We start from the raw sequence: 16,317 nt of genomic DNA, 5'->3' as shown, positions 1-16,317 counted from the left end.
AGAGACACGTTTCCTTGCCTCCTCCCTCCATTTGTGTTCCTCTTCTGAAGTGTTTTTCTCCCACAGCGGGCCACATTGTGGTAGAAACACTCTGCCTAAGAAGGGATTCAGGTACCTCATTTGTTCTCCTATTGGGCACTTTGCACCTTTTCTCTCCGGTTTTACCAGCCTCTGCTATATTTTTTTTATTTTTCGCAGCGTCCACATCATCTCGTTAAGGCTTCTGCTCACGCTTTTCAAAATCAAGATTTTGTTTGGCACTTGGCACATGTGTTGTCGTGTTGAGTGTTTGTTCCTGTGCAGATCTATTAGTGTGTTGTTCTGGGGCAGGCATGATTTTTTTTTTGTATCAGGGGATCAAATTTTTTCTTTTTTGCCGTCTTTTCTGCTTTTTTCTGTTGCTCAAAGCTTTTAAAAAACGTTCACGCTGTTGTAATATGTTGGTGCAGCATCTGTCTCATCTTCATGTCAGATCCTGGTGATTAATCTGGCTGCTGGAAGCAAAATAAGCAACAAAATCCAGATCACTTGTTGTTAAAAGAATAATAAAATCCCATATACTCCACACAAAATCTCCATTTTGATGCCCTGGCTTCCGTTTTAAGCCAATTCTTTGACTCTCTGCAGGTACGGTCCGTCTCAGCAGCTGCGGGGTCATGAGGACCGTGATTGGCTGCGCTCCCACTCCACCAGTGGGCTGCAGGACTCTGCCAGTAACTCACCGTTCTCCCCCGGCTCCAGCCTCACCTCTCCCTCTGGGACTCGCTTCAACTTTGGACAGCTGGGTAGGCCACTCAAAAAAAAAAAAAAACTTTATACATTCACTGGCAAATCTGTAAAGTGTGGCATGCATTTACTTTGGTATTACTTACTAAATCCAGGTCAATCAAATGTTTTAAAGTCATATAATTAATAAACGCACTCCACCATTGTGAGTGATTTCATCCAAATTTGCATGTCTGCTAATTTTTTGGGAGGAAAGGACAATCCTCGAAAAAAACAAACTATTAAGTACTGCAAAAAATTGAAAAATATTAAAGGTACCTATTATTTTTACTTGAAAATGTTAGGATGTGTCTGAGCTGTTTTAGGGCACCGTCACTTAAAATTCAAATAATCTGCTTCCGGTCACTCGATATTTATACTCAAACATGAAAATAGCTGCTAACAGATAAGCAATTTTACAAGCGTATGTCTTAGAAAAGCAGAAGTGGAGCCTCCTGCACATTCAACAAGAATGCAGCAAGTGGTTTCTGGATGGTGAGTCGACAACAATACACTTGTGTTTTCCAGCAGCCGTTGTACAGCGCATACAGCAGTAAAACCAGCTGAACAAACATGCTGGAGCTCCACTTGGGTTGCTGGGTAACGACCCATTGCTTGTCGAATGTGACTCAACAATCAGAAAGTTTTTGAAACCAAAAACAATTCGGTTATTGCTGGTTCAGACCAAGATGAGCAATCAAAATTGTGCAAAATGTGAATTTTGTGTAGAGGCTGCACAGTGGCGCAGTTGGTAGAGCTGTTGCCTTGCAGCTCTACCAAGCTGCCCCAGCCCCGGTCTTTCTGCATGGAGTTTGCATGTTCTCCCTGTGCATGCGTGGGTTTTCTCCAGGTACTCCGGTTTCCTCCCACAGTCCAAAAACATGACTGTCAGGTTAACTGGCCTCTCCACATTGCCCCTAGGTGTGAGTGTGTGTGTGTGCATGGTTGTGTGTCTCTGTGTTGCCCTGCGACAGACTGGCGACCTGTCCAGGTGAATCCGCCTCTCACCCGGAACGTTAGCTGGAGAGGCACCAGCACCTCCTGTAAAGAAAATGGATGGATGGATGGTGAATTTTGTGTACTTGATCCCCTTTATTATAAATGCAGGTCACATTTTTAGGATTTGTATTTGGAACAATGTTTGCTTTTTGTTCCTGTTTTAATTATGCAATACTTTGTGTTGCTTTATCACATAAAATCCTAATAAAAACCATTAAAGCTTGTGCATCAGGATCATGTGTGAATACCTTACTGAGACACTGAAAGCTCATCGACAGAGAGCTGGTTCATTTTAGCTCCACCAACTCCCACCTTTGTGTTTAAATGTATGTAAAATGTTTTATTGTATATAATATAACCTGTATTTAAATGTGCTTTTAAAAAGAACCAGCTTTGATGCTCTGGTTGTGTCATTTCTGCAGCATCCAGCCCAACCTCTGCAGGTCAGATCAACCTCGCTGGTCTGCGCAACAACAGCCTGACCAATCAGGACGCTCCTTTTGACCCGTGCAGCGACAGCCGACTGAGAAACTCCTGCATGTCGCTGGACGAGAAGACCCGCACCATGAGCCGGTCGGGATCTTTCAGGGACGGCTTCGAAGAAGGTCAGACCTCCGCTCGAGTTTCTGTTTCACATCTGGGATGAAATCAGGTTTAAATGCATGTGCACCAGTTCAAAGGCCTCCTACTTCTGCTTCCTTATTTGACTTATTATTAGTTTTTTTTGTTTATAAAATATTAAGTATGATAAGCCATTGTTTTCCAAGGGGTCATTTAAGTTTTATGGCTCAAGAAAAATGTAACTTAAAAAGCTTGCTGGCACCTGATTAATACAAAATTGGGGAAATGAAATGAGCATTTAAAACTTTAAAACACAAATAAAAGTTGCAATAAATAACAAAAAAGCAAAGTAACCATTTTCGTTGATCAGAAGTCAAGGAAAAGCTGATGTTTTAAGCTGCAGCTTATCAACTAAACAGTGCACTCAGGGATTGAAAAACTATTAAAAACCAAATTATTTCCGTTTTTAAAAAAGTATTAAAATTTAATTGAGATAAACATCATATTGTGTTGTTTCCTTATACTGTGTTCCCATGATAATGAAATTTAACACATTTTAGCAGGAATGGTTCATGTGGTTGAATAAAATGTTCTTTCTGAAAAATTCTGAGATAAACTGAAGTTTTAAAGTTTCAGCTTCACGTTTTTTAAGTCAATCCAACATCGCTAATGTACTGAATTGACTCAAAACGTTTCTATTTTTTTTAAAAACAGACATAAAAGTACTGAATTACAAATGTATTAATGTGGAGTTTTTGCAGAACCAAGTCTAAACCTTCCCTGATCATCCACATTGTGATAGAAAACCGATCTAGAATTTTTTAAAATATTGGGATTGATACAGAAATTAATTGGTGCATCTCTGGTTTGTATCCTCATGTTTTAGCTTATCTTGTTGTGCATGAGCAGCTGTCCATCATCCATTGCACAACTTGTCTTGAAAGCCGTAGGTCTGGTTGAAAACCACAGTTGAAGGCATGTTGTTGCACCTCATGCGTCTGTAACATATCTGTCCTCCTCCCGTTTCAGCAGAGGGGATAATTACAGGGATCGCTGTGTGAGGTGTGAGTGAGACGTGGTGACATTTAGGAAAACCACCGAGCTAAACTTTCTCCCTCCCACTTTCACTCTTTGTCTTGGTTGTCGTCTCTGCTGTGACATGCAGCTTGTGTGCATGTCCATGTTTCTGAGGGGTAGAGTTTCCCTCCAGACTCAAAAGACGCATCATCCCTGAAACACTTTGTTGTGCTTAACGAGAGCAGCAACACCGCACTTTGTCATCTCATCCACACCAAACTGAATCCCCCCTGCTCATATTTATGTTTGCAAATATTTTTTCAGCTTAAAGGAGAATCACAGACATAAATTTACTGTTTTAAATTATAGTTTACAGCTTCGGGGTCACTTGTCTGAGCTTGGGGTTGGGGATTTTTTTTTTATTTTATTCGAGTGAAAGACGATTTTAAAAAGGAAAATTATTGGTGACTACTTAAGTCATTACTGGTACAATTCAAAGCCCTGAAAATATGGAAAAATTTTACTTCTGCAAATCGATTAGAAAATGTAATAAGCTTAATCCCGATTAATCACTAAGAATAACTTTGTAAGCTTGAAATATGAATATGCACACAGATGCTTTAAAGGGAAAACGTACTCCACTGCACATCCATAAAAGTAGTAGCAAACCTGCTCAATGAACAACTGACAAGATATATTTTCTAGATCTTGGTTGTCCCCCCGTCCTCCACACAGCCCATTTTTGATGCCGCCCTGGGCAGTTGCCCATATCAAAAGCACCACTGTATGCACGTTTTCAAAAAATGTTTCAGAAAATGTTTTATTGTCTCAAACCAAACATGTGGACTTTTCATATGAAACGTGAAGATTCTCAGTTTTGCAGGTTTTTATATTCAGGAAGGTTTAAAAGTATTTGCTAGTTTCTATTATTTATATTATTTATACTGTAGCAGTAGTTTTGGTTTTGTTTATACTTTGGTTAATGTTGCAGAATTCACAGTGTATTGTGATTATGTTTACATCTAATGGGTAATAAATACCCAACAGAAGAAACCATTTTCTATTAGCTAATTCATTTATTGTTGAACAACGAACTGACTGCTTTTTCTCCCAACTGTTACTGTTGCCACTTTGCGGACTAGCATAAATGCCACCAGGATTATGGAGAACTGTAATTTACTGACAGCTGATCGTACAAACACTTTGTGTTTAATTAGTTTTATAAACACATAGTTTATATAGTTTCAGGTGGTTACCGTTTTTACTCCATTTTTTTTTATTTCAGTTAATGAAAATGTTTTCTCAGTTTTTGTTATTTTGACAGTTTTAGGGATAAGGACAGTTCTTTCCTTAGCCATTTGCTCCACCTCTTGTTGCAGAACGAGGGTCATTCCCAAACCAACCAAAAGATATAATCTTTCTGGTGAGTCCTGGGTCTGCCCTGAGGCTTTCTCCCAGTGGGATGTATGAAAAACAAACACCTCTCCCAGTCCCCAAACTAACTAAACCAGCTCTTCTTGATGGAAATAACCGCCTAGTAAAAGTCTGAGTTTCTAACCACCAACATCTTTCAAAAAATCAGCGCAACAATGATGTTTCATCTGTACCTTACCTCTCACCCACTGGCTGCAGGGTTAGGCTCAGTATGGATGAATGGATGGATTAAAAAGTATTTGTTTGAAATAACAGGAGATGATGAAACATGACTGCAGTTTTCCGCCAGTCCAAGAACTGCTTTTAAATCTGCTGGTTTATTAGAGGGTTGAAAGACTTGAAATATAAAATAACGCTGAAATTTTTTCAAGTTTGGTTAAATATCAAAGTCTGAAATCAAACTTTTACAACTTACATGCTAAATTCAACGTTTTAATCTTTGTACTTCCATTTGGGTTTCTACTTCTTCTAAACACAGTCCAAGCACTTAAAAAACCCACTTAGATGGTTTTCAGCAATAAGTTGATGTTTTTTTGTCTCTGGAAAATTATCCATTTCAAAGACCTCTGTAATGTAACGTCACAAATCAGCAGGCATGACCCTTCACCTAGTAATCCCAGCGGAATACGGCCCGTTACTTAGCAACCCCAGCGGAATACGACCTGTTACTTAGCAACCCCAGCGGAATACGGCCCGTTACTTAGCAACCCCAGCGGAATCCAGCCCGTTACCTAGCAACCCAAGCAGAGCTTCAGCACGTTTGGTCAGCTGGTTTTACTGCCGTATTTACTGTACGATGTCTGCTTGAAAAGACAAGTGTTTGCAGCCATTTTCATATGCGAGCATAAATGGTGAGTCGGGGGGGCGTGGCCAGCAGCAGCTTATTTTGATTTAAAGGGACAGGAGGCCATAAAACATTTCAAAATAGGTAGAACTGAGCAGATTAAAATCTCATTATCTAAGTATGATTTTTGTGGAAAAACATGCCATGAATGTGTTTTGTATATACCATTGCATAATGATTAACTTTAAGAGATATGTGCGGCTGAACAGAAACAACAACAAAGCAAGGATAAAGTCTCATTATCCTGAGTTATAATAACACCATAAAACTGTTATCACAACAAAATGAGCTGAAGATCTCGTTACCTTGAGACAAAAACAAACTGTTGGTGTTTTCTTGACACATTGAGTAGTCGACACAGAGAGACAAAGTCAAGCTTGAGATGCTATTATCTTGAATTCGATATTAGCAATTCGTCCATACATTTGCAATAAAGTTTGACTCAGTTTTCATTTAATTAAAAAAACCAAAACAGCCATTCCACTTAAAAAAAAAGACACATTTGTGGCTAACTTGGTAATAAAGCTGTACAGCCTGATTGTTTTGTCTGTCAGTGAAAACTAAATGTTCTGCTTTCGTGTGGCTGACTGCACACCTTCCCGTCTAGACCAAACAGAGATAAGAGTGAATCTTCTGTAAACTCCTATCTAACAGAACAAAAGGTTCTTTTGCGGATCGGGCCGACCTCTCGCCGTGGTTTCTGACATCACATTGCTGATCCCTTCTAATCTGCTTCCAGACAGGGAACAGTAGCGGCCCTGTTTTCCCTACATGTGTGATTAGCCGCTGAGTCACTGCGGTAAAGTTCAGCTTGTCATTAGTTTCGCCATGGTTGGGCTGTAATGTGGAGGAGTTTTATCTTTATAGTCAGGAATTAAACTCCGCCTGGACAGAACTGGGAAGACTGGGAAGTTTGTGTGGGGAGACTGTGGGAGGTCTGGTTGTAATCACAGCAGAGCCGACCCAAGGTTGTCTGGGGCTTTGAGCTGAATTTGATTTGGGGGCCCAACTTCCTGCCCACCAATTATAACCCCACCCTGCAAAAACACAAAATCTTAGTCCAGTTTCTAGTGCAGATACTTTAGTGGACTTGAAATAAGACAAATCTGACATTTGTTTTTTGAAAAAATGCTGGTTATTATAATAATTTAGATTTATCGTTGTCATTAAATCAAAAATTCACTAAAATATATTTTTTTATTTTTCACACTTTTTTTTACAATCACATAAATAAGTAGCAATAAATTAAAAAATATGATTAAATAAAGTCTCTATGTGCAGTTTAGTGATATAAATCCCACTTCATTATGTTGCGGTGTCCTGAAGAAGTCTTTTTAAAATGAATCTGTTTGTCGAGAGCGGTATTTCTGTTTCTGCCATGCAGTCACGGCCAAACAGTGAAACCTTTTCTTTTTGTTTCTGTTTCTGCAGTTCATGGCTCATCTCTGTCTTTGGTGTCCAGCACTTCGTCCATTTACTCCACGGTGAGTTTACGCTTCAGAACTGGTGTGAAATTTCCTCATATTTTTATGTTCCTAAAGGCAACGATTCTCCCTGTCACATATATTTTACTTTTTACTTCTACTAACTTTACTCTGGACTTCAGTGCCATCAGAGCTGAACGTAATTTTACATCCAGCAGCTTTCTTACGGCGTTAATAAAAAATTAAAAAATTAAATTACGAGAAGAAAATCATAATATTACAAGAATAGTCGTACAAAAATAAAGTCATGATAACGTGAGAATAAAGTCAAAATATTACAAAAATAAGTTTTAACATAATTTTAACATAATTATTTATTCTTGTAACATTATAACTTTATTCTGTTAATATTCCAACTCATACAAGTTTATTGTTTTAATTTTATAAATTTATTGTTATAAGAGTACAACTTTATTGTTGATATATAATTACTTTATTCCCGTAATCTTATTATTTTTATTGTCTTAGTGTGGCTGTAATACCCTGTTGAACCCAAAAATTGCCAAAGTAGAAATTATTTTTGCAGTTATTCATGTGGAAACCGCTTCAATTCATTTAAATATTAAAGTTTATCAGTCAGCTCAAACAGATATGTGACTCACACATCCTGAAAGGAAAAGGTTTAACCGTAGGCACACAGAGTAGCAGGGAACAGCCCACATGTGCACACAGAAAGTGAAGCTCCTCCTCCTCCTGTCTCTGTTCGCTCACCTGAGCAGGTGTAGCTCAGAACCTCTCAGACTGGCTTTGACCCTCAGAGCCTGAAAGTTACAGGCTGGAAATCAGAACGGAGCCAAAATGATGGCGACTCTATCTCTGACGGGATCGGTCCCGGTTTGGCAGCAAACGGTAGGAAACGGGAGCAGAGTGTTCCGGTTTCTGATTTTATGGAGCGTGAGTCAGAGGCGGGTTATTTTCTGGCTCTAAAGTCTCTTTGAAGTAAGATTTATGTGCTGTAATCTGTTGCTGATAGAACCGAGTGGTGATGTTTTTGTTACAGTGAGTCGTTTCAGGACAAACTGCTGTGTGTTTCTAGGATCAGGTGGTTGCACTGCAAAAACACAAAATCTCACCCAGTATTTTTGTGTTGTTTCTACTGCAAATATCTTAGAGCACCTGAAATAAGACAAAACTAACTTACATGTAACTTTTAATCCAGATGTAAGAGCTTGTTTTAAGTAATAAATTCCTTAAAATTGATAAAAAAGTTCAATTGGCAGGTTATTTCAATTATAACACAGAGAAAATATCTTAATGTATTTGAAACAAGATACAGTGGAACTATATCGATATTAAGGTGTTATTTACTTAAAACAAGCTCCCATATCTTACTGAGAAGATACGTATAAGCTTGTCTTATTTCAGGTGTAATAAGATATTTGCTCTGGAAAGTAGACCAAAAATAGTTGGTAAGATTTAGGTTTTTTGCAGTGTAGGTTAGAATCACATCATTTTGTGAACATAAAGGCTAATTGAAATAAGATCTTTGTGCGTTGCTATTTTTGCATTAGAGAGCTGTTTCTGTGTTTTCTCTGCGTCTCCAGGACAAACTTCTGTGTTTGCGTTTCTAGGATCAGCTGGTTGTGTGCCTGCGTGTGTTTTTGAGTCTCTCTGTAAACCACATGCCACCGTCCAGATGTGCTAATGTTAGGAAAGCTGCTGCAGTGGGTTGTTTCAGCAGAGGAGAAAAAAAAGTCAAATTCACCTTAAATTTAGCTGCAAACAGCAGCTAAATTTGATCTAGATGATAACCCGTTGTTATCATCTATAAATACAAGTTCAGGTGCAGCCGTGTTTATATGTAAATGTGGGTGTTGCATGTTTCAGTGTTTTGGTGACCAGCATCAGGGCGTGTTGCGTTCGTGCGAGCTAGCGTTTGTTTTCTGTGCTCTGCATGTCTTTTTACCACCTATTTCTTTTTTTTGGCTATTGTTCCATTTTGACAATGAGACTCGGCACACACGGTGAAATGCCTTCAGGAGGATATCTCTGCTTCCCAGACATATTACACCAGACAATACGCTCCACAGTTTATAAAGCTCGTCTCCAAGGAGCTAATAAATCAAACGGGAGTCAGGAAATGTGCGGTCTGACCCGCGGCAGGTTGAAGACTCTAATGGTTTTCTCTTCTTCTGCTGTTTGTTTTTCAGAACGAGGAGAAGTCTCAGTCGGAGGTAAGCATCAGCACGCCCACAGCGCTCACAGCCTCTTTAATTTTCTGCGTTCACTAGCTGGACTTGTTGGAACATGGGCATGTTTTCACAGTTGTATCCAGTTACACATGTAGCCACGTTGTGACTGACCTTCTTAACCCACTGAACACCTGTACACTGCAAAACACAGAAGAACAAGCTCCACTGGCCGATTGTTTCAAATATGGGAAAAATGTCTCATCAAAGCTAGTACGTTTACATCGATATTAAGGAGTTATTGACTTAAAATAGCTCCTATATCTTGCTGAAAAGTTACTTATAAGTTAGTTTTTCTTTTTTCAAGCGCACTAAGATATTTGGAATAGAAACTAGGCTGTAATTACTTGGTAAGACTTTGTGTTTTTGCAGTGAACTCAGAACAAATTGTTCAGATCAGGGATCCTCCCCTGTTTGTGGCTGCAGTGTTTTCCTCATTATGCGTCTGGTTGCGTTTTTGATGTTTTTGTCTTGACCCCGCAGATCCGAAAACTTCGCCGGGAGCTGGATGCCTCCCAGGAAAAGGTTTCCGCCCTCACGACACAGCTGAGCGCCAATGTAAGTGAACAAGAACATCAACACGCACTGGAAAACCTATATCACACACCTGTACGAGATGAGCCCGGGTTTTAAAAGTGACTCTCCTTATAATCAATAAGTTTGCCTTCTTTATATTTGCTAGATTTTTAGTAGACACATTACAAAATACTAAAACAGATGTTTTAAACTGTAAATTTAAGTACAAAACTGAAATAGAAAAAGGCCAAATGTACTCTTCTAAAGGATTTACCGAACTAAATCCTTGTATCTGAATTTCCTTTTGTTTATTTGTAGCTTATTTTTAAATACAAATCCACCTCTTTTCAGACTTTGTCTTTTAAGGCTTCACAAAGTAGAGAAAATTTGCCTCCATCACGCACTGAAACACAAGTACTTACTAATCCCTTACAGAATGATGGCACAGTCTTCTTTACCCTCAAAAGGTATAATTTGACTACTGGCAGAGCCATCAGAGAATCTCTTAAAGCATCTCTAGACACGAACGTTTCTGCCTGCCTGCTGCCGCTGTTGCACAAGTCTTGCCACGCTCTGCTGGTAATCGGCTCCTAGAGTGCAGCTCTCCTCTGGATTAAAGATATGGAAGGAAGATTGTTGGAAAACAGCAGGTACTCAAGTCCCGGCACACAGCCGGTAGATTTAAAGCAAAGATTTTACAGTAAGTGACGCCTCCATACGAGCAGGAGAGATGCAGAGAGAGACAAAATAGTATTGAAATATTTAACGGTGTGTCAGACTGATGAATTATCTGAGCACACCTTGATGCCCCTGAGGCAGAAAAATTAAGCTTCTGCTGTAAAAAACAAACAAACGTGGACACGCAAATCAGTCGGCACAGGATCAAATCTAGAGGAGGAGTTTGTTCACCCTGTGTGATTAAAGGGGAAGTATGGTGCTAAATTCACATATTACACATTTTTGTACTTCCACTTGAATCTCTGATGCTTCTAAAAACAGCTGAATGAACTGAGGAAGACTTAAAAACAACCAAGTCAATTCTGCAGTATGTTAATGCTTTTTGGTGTCTGGAAAATGAGCCTTTTTAAAAAACTTCGGAATGTAATGTCAAAAATTTGCCAGCCCAATGTGTTACCTAGCAACCCCAGAAGCCCAGCGCGTTACCTAGCAACCCCGGAAGCCCAGCGCGTTACCTAGCAACCCCGGAAGCCCAGCCCGTTACCTAGCAACCCCGGAAGCCCAGCCCGTTACCTAGAAACCCCTTCAAAGATCTATTGAACATGTTTTGTTTAGCTCATAAACCTTTCTTAACCTGTTCAAGGAAGCATAACAATCACTTTTAAACCAACACACTTACCTGTGTTTTTCCAAAAGTAATTCCAGTTTGTCTTGTCTCAAAGCAGATTTGCATCATTCTAGCTGTACCCTCACATATATTCATATTTCACCCTCATGGAATCATTTTGTGATGCTGGGAGGGTCAGATTGAGTTACAGTAGAAAACCATCGGACACATCTTGGACTCAGTGTGACTTTAGATAAATGAGTTGTGTCAGCTCCAGGCTCAGCAGTTTGGTGTTGATGTTTTGTAATGTGATCATAAGCAGCCAGTCATTTATCACAGGATGTTATTTTTTGGTGATTGTTTGGGTTTTGTTACATTCTGTTGACATCATGTTTGAGCTTCAGCCTCAAGGTTACAGCGGGTAGCGCCACTGTGCCCCTATTTTCTTATCCCATCCAATTCAGCAGCTCAGATTTGGATTGCTTTTGATTCCTTATTCCTTTATAAATCAAACACTAATTTGGAAACTAATTGGTTTTGTACAACATAATTTAGCCATTAATCCCTCCACAAAGGGCAAACAACAGGAGAAATTGCCAGGATATAACGTTGCACAGATCTCCCAAGTATACATCAAAACTAGCTAAAAATGTTGCTGTTTTGAGGAAAATAAGATTTTTTTTTTTCTGAACCACAAATCACTGTTTATTGTATATACACAGCTTTCTAGTGCAAATAACTTAGTACACTTGAAATAAGACAAGACTAACTTAAATAAGATATAGCAATTTGTTTTAAGTGAATAATTCCTTAATATTGATGAAAAAGTTTTAGTTCTCTGGCAGATTATTTCACTTATAAGATGAGAAAAATGTCTTGCTATGAAAAAAATCTGTTTTTTATGAATATTAAGAAATTATTTACATAATACAAGCTGCTATATTTCATTTAAAAAGTACTTTTAAGTTAGTTTTGCCTCATGTATCAAGTGTACTAAGATATTTTCACTAGAAAACTAGACGGAAAATCCTCGGTAAAATGTTGTGTTTTTGCAGTGTACGTCGATTTGTATGAGAGGTTCAGGAAACCATAAGACTTTTCATGTCCTACCTGCTTCTTTTTGAACAAATTATGTAAAACTGCATGTCAGTTGTCCATTTGTCCTCGTTTCTGTTTTTTTTTTTCTACTTTTTGTCTGTTTGAAATAAATAAGGGTGTATTTTTATTTAACAGAAGTCATGAGTACCAGACTTTCCTGGTAAAATTTGAGCTAAAACCTGTTGGTTTGCTCCACAGGCTCACCTGGTTGCAGCGTTTGAACAGAGTCTGGGCAACATGACCATCAGGCTGAAGAGTCTAACTCTGACTGCAGAGCAGAAGGTGAAAACTTTTCCTCCTGTCACACCAAGCCGATGACTTCTCCGGTTTAACTTCTTCTAATCCTGGTTTCTGTGAAGGACTCTGAGCTGAACGAGCTGAGGAAGACCATCGAGCTGCTGAAGAAGCAGAACGCTGTTGCTCAGGCGGCCATTAACGGAGTCATCAACACACCTGAACTTGTACCCAAAGCAGATCGGACAGGTAAAAACAAAACGCTTAGGCTCAACATTTAGATTTGTGTATTTTAATTGGTTCCAGATGTGACTTAAAGGGATTATTTTTGGTAAACAAATAGACGCACAACTGGACTGCAGAAAGAGCCGTTAATCTGTTTACTGCATTTATCTTGATGCTTTAACATTACTTAGCATGTTGTCAGCTTGCTACCTTGCAAAAACAGAACATTTTACCTTGTATGTTTTGTCTATTTTAGTGCAAATATCTTACTACACTTTGAAATAAGAAACAAACTAACTTTCAAGTAACTTTTAATAAAATATAGGAGCTTGTTTTAAATCAATAATTCATTTATATTGATAAAAAAAAATACTTGTTCCATTGGCAGATTATTTTTACTTCTAACAAGGATTTTAAGGGGAATAATCTGCAAATGGAACCAATACTTTTTAAAAGTCAGTATGAAGGAATTATTTGCTTAAGATAAGCTCATATATTTTGCTGAAGAGTCACTTGTAAGTTAGTTTTGTCTTATTTTTAGTGAACTAAGATAGTTGCACTTTAAAATAGAGTAAAATTACTTGGTAAGGTTTTCTGTTTTTGCAGTGTACAACTGTTTATCACAGCGTGATGAAATAATTTCTGACCCCAAAACGTTACAGTTGAGTGGATAAATGATGAGGCAAAATGGACAAATGAAATACAAATATAGTTTCTTCCTAATTTGGTAACAATTAGCAAAAAAATGAAAATGCATCTGCAGCCGTCAAGCCAGGTGGAAAACTAAGCTATCAGAAATTAAGTGTTTAGTTAGAAAAATGTTTTCTTGCTTGCTTTCTGCAGTGACACCTTCTGAGGATCCCAAATGTTGAGCTAATCTGAAAGGTGTTTAAATGCAAACGTCCCTCATGTCTTCTCAGCTGGCAGTAACGGTACGATGCAGCAGCAGCAGCAGCCAGACCTGCGCATCAGGCGGCAGCACTCCTCCGACAGCGTCAGCAGCGTCGCCAGCGCCACCAGCCACTCCAGCGTGGGATCCAACATGGACGCAGATGCAAAGAATAAGAAGAAGAATAAGAAGAACTGGGTAAGAGTCTGGAGATTTACAAGTGGATCTCAATAAATTAGGATGTAATTGGAAAGTTTATCTGTTTCAGTAATTCAAAGTGAAACACATAAATAAATTAGTGATGCACAGATCCGCTTTTATCACTTATAAAATGGCATATTAGTTGCCATTGCCCTAATATTCCGTTGTAGAAATCTGTATTGATGTCCAATACAGATTTCTACAACGGAATATTAGGGCAATGGCAACTGGAGGAAAAAGTCCATTTCTGTCAAAAGCTCAGAAATTTTGGGATTAATACGTTTTTAGAAAAAACATGAACATTTCAAAGTCCTTACTAGAAAATTTCTGGGGTTTTTTTGTTTTTGTTTTTTTGGACTTTTCAGTCTCAGACATTTCCAAGTTTTTTTTTTTCTTAAAAAAAAATTCTGAGTTTTTGATTAGTAAATTTTTGACTTTTCATGTTCAGGAATGTACCAAGTTTTTTATTTTTTTATTTTAAATTTCTGAAATTAATCTCAAAATTAACTGGTGGAAATTTTCTCCTTTTTCTTTTTCTATTTAAAATGGCCCTTGCTGATCTGATAGAAAATAAGAGCTAAATTGACTTAAAATGTTTCTTATTTCTAAATATTTAATGAATTAGACATTTATTTTATAACTCTGCACCAGTACACCAATAGCTTCTAAATCCTGGCCAAACATGTAAAAACCAATTTAACTTAATTAATCAGTCAGTGCAATTAGGGGGATAACAGCCAATGCAGAGTAAAATAATAAACTCTAATCGACAAAAGCAAAATGTTGGTTACCTTCGTCAAATATGTAAAGAAAGTAAACTGCAACAAACCTTCTTCCAAATGGTTCAAAAAGTGCAATTATGAATTATAAATCTGATGTAAAATAAATAATAAAGCATCAGTATCGGATTTGTGCATCTCTAATATAAATTTATTACGTTCCAAGTGTTATTTCTGTTTATGTTGATTCCTGGTTACAAATTATGAAAATCCAACAATCATCAAAATAAACAGAAACAAATATTTGAATTGTATCAAAATTCTATAATGAATCAGCAATAAAATTATCCTTACAGAGATGAACCTTTAAATATTATAAATCTGATGAATTCATTCTGCACTGATTCAGAATTTCAGGACTTTTTATTGTTTTTCTGCTGAACTTCCTGTTGGGTGTCACATGTTTCTGGGTTTCTCTCCTTCAGCCGTCTTTTTCTGGGGATAAGGTGAATACACCGGACGTAGCTCCATGTAGTCTTGTAACGTCCTGCTGAAAGGTTTGATTTGGTGCTTTTCCTGTCCAAAACATGCTTTAAATTGGTAAATGAAGTAAATCACCAAATCAATGTTGACTAGATGGTTGGCGCAAACATTTAGAAAAACAGCAACTTAACACTTAAACTTCTTCTTCTTCTTCTTTTTTTTTTTTTTTTTTTGCAATCGAAAGGCACTTTTGTGCACCGCTGGACAATTCCAGGATGATGATGTATGCAACTTATTTTTATTTTATACCTTTAGCACTGCAGAAACATAAAATCTTACCAATTTATATTTAGTTTCTGGTACATTTATTTTAATACACTTGAAATAACACAAAACTAACTACAGGTAACTTTCCGGCTTGTTTTAAGGCAATAACTCCTAAATATTTATTAAAAAGTAAAAGTTCCACTGGCAGATTATTTCACTTTGAACATTTTTACCATGTTAAAAGTGAAATAATCTGAATGTGAAATGTGTACTTAAGGAATTAACTTTAAACAAGCTCCTATATCTGTCAAAAAGTTGCTTGTAATTTATCTTTCTATTATTCCAAGTGTACGAAGATATTTGCTCTAAAAAAAGGCTAAAATACTTGGTAAGACTTAGTGTTTTTGCAGTGTATTCCTCTTTTAGGTCATACACTGAAAAAACACAAAATTGTACCAAGTATGTTTGTCTCGTTTCTAGTGCAAATATCTTAGCACACTTGGAAAAATGACTAAATTATCTTACAAGAAACATTGTAGAAACATATAGGTGCTTGATTTAGGTCAATAATTCCTTTATATTGATACCAAAAAAAAGTACTAGTTCCGCATGCAGATTATTCCACTTATAACATGTGAAAAATGTTCCAAGAGAAATAATCTGCCAGTTCTGGATCTAGAACTTTTCCATCAATATTAAGGAATTGTTTACTTAAAACAGGCCGTTATATCTTGCTGAAAAGTTAGTTATAAGTTAGTTTTGCATTATTTCAGGTGTATTTGCATTGGAAATAAGACTTGGTTAGATTTTCTGTTTTTGCAGTGTAGAGCAGAACTTGATCTCCTTCGTGTGTGTGTGTGTGTGTGTGTGTGTGTGTGTGTGTGTGTGTGTGNTGTGTGTGTGTGTGTGTGTGTGTGTGTGTGTGTTTTTGTCGGCGGCTCCTGGCTGCAGGTGTTGCTCATAGGTGTGTTCAGCACATAGGGGCTCCGTTTGGTAGGGGGTCTCTAGTGGCTGATGAAAGCCTCCATGTTTCAAGGTCATTGGTGGCTTTCGACCTTGTAGGAATCTCTAGCTGAATCTTTGTCCCTCCGTAGACAAACATGAACC

At 37.8% G+C, this 16,317-nt stretch overlaps 1 protein-coding gene across 5 annotated transcripts in view; it reads left to right on the top strand.

Annotated features, from left to right (window-relative positions):
* Nucleotides 1-16,317, top strand: part of LOC103142626 (neuron navigator 2) — a 39,573-nt gene that overhangs the window by 14,691 nt on the left and 8,565 nt on the right. For 4 of the 5 annotated variants that reach the window (XM_016674684.1, XM_016674683.1, XM_007558776.2 and 1 more), the window contains 9 exons: nucleotides 67-111; nucleotides 628-785; nucleotides 2,187-2,369; nucleotides 7,052-7,104; nucleotides 9,255-9,278; nucleotides 9,777-9,851; nucleotides 12,391-12,474; nucleotides 12,552-12,675; nucleotides 13,572-13,738. In XM_016674684.1, coding sequence (XP_016530170.1) covers nucleotides 67-111; nucleotides 628-785; nucleotides 2,187-2,369; nucleotides 7,052-7,104; nucleotides 9,255-9,278; nucleotides 9,777-9,851; nucleotides 12,391-12,474; nucleotides 12,552-12,675; nucleotides 13,572-13,738 — 913 coding nt within the window. The remainder of the gene's footprint in view (nucleotides 1-66; nucleotides 112-627; nucleotides 786-2,186; nucleotides 2,370-7,051; nucleotides 7,105-9,254; nucleotides 9,279-9,776; nucleotides 9,852-12,390; nucleotides 12,475-12,551; nucleotides 12,676-13,571; nucleotides 13,739-16,317) is intronic. The other variant, XM_016674685.1, reaches the window with a different exon arrangement.

This window comes from Poecilia formosa, unplaced genomic scaffold (genome assembly GCF_000485575.1).
Source record: "Poecilia formosa unplaced genomic scaffold, Poecilia_formosa-5.1.2 Scaffold99, whole genome shotgun sequence".
Classification (NCBI taxonomy): Eukaryota; Metazoa; Chordata; class Actinopteri; order Cyprinodontiformes; family Poeciliidae; genus Poecilia; species Poecilia formosa.
This window is presented reverse-complemented; position numbering and strand designations above follow the sequence as displayed.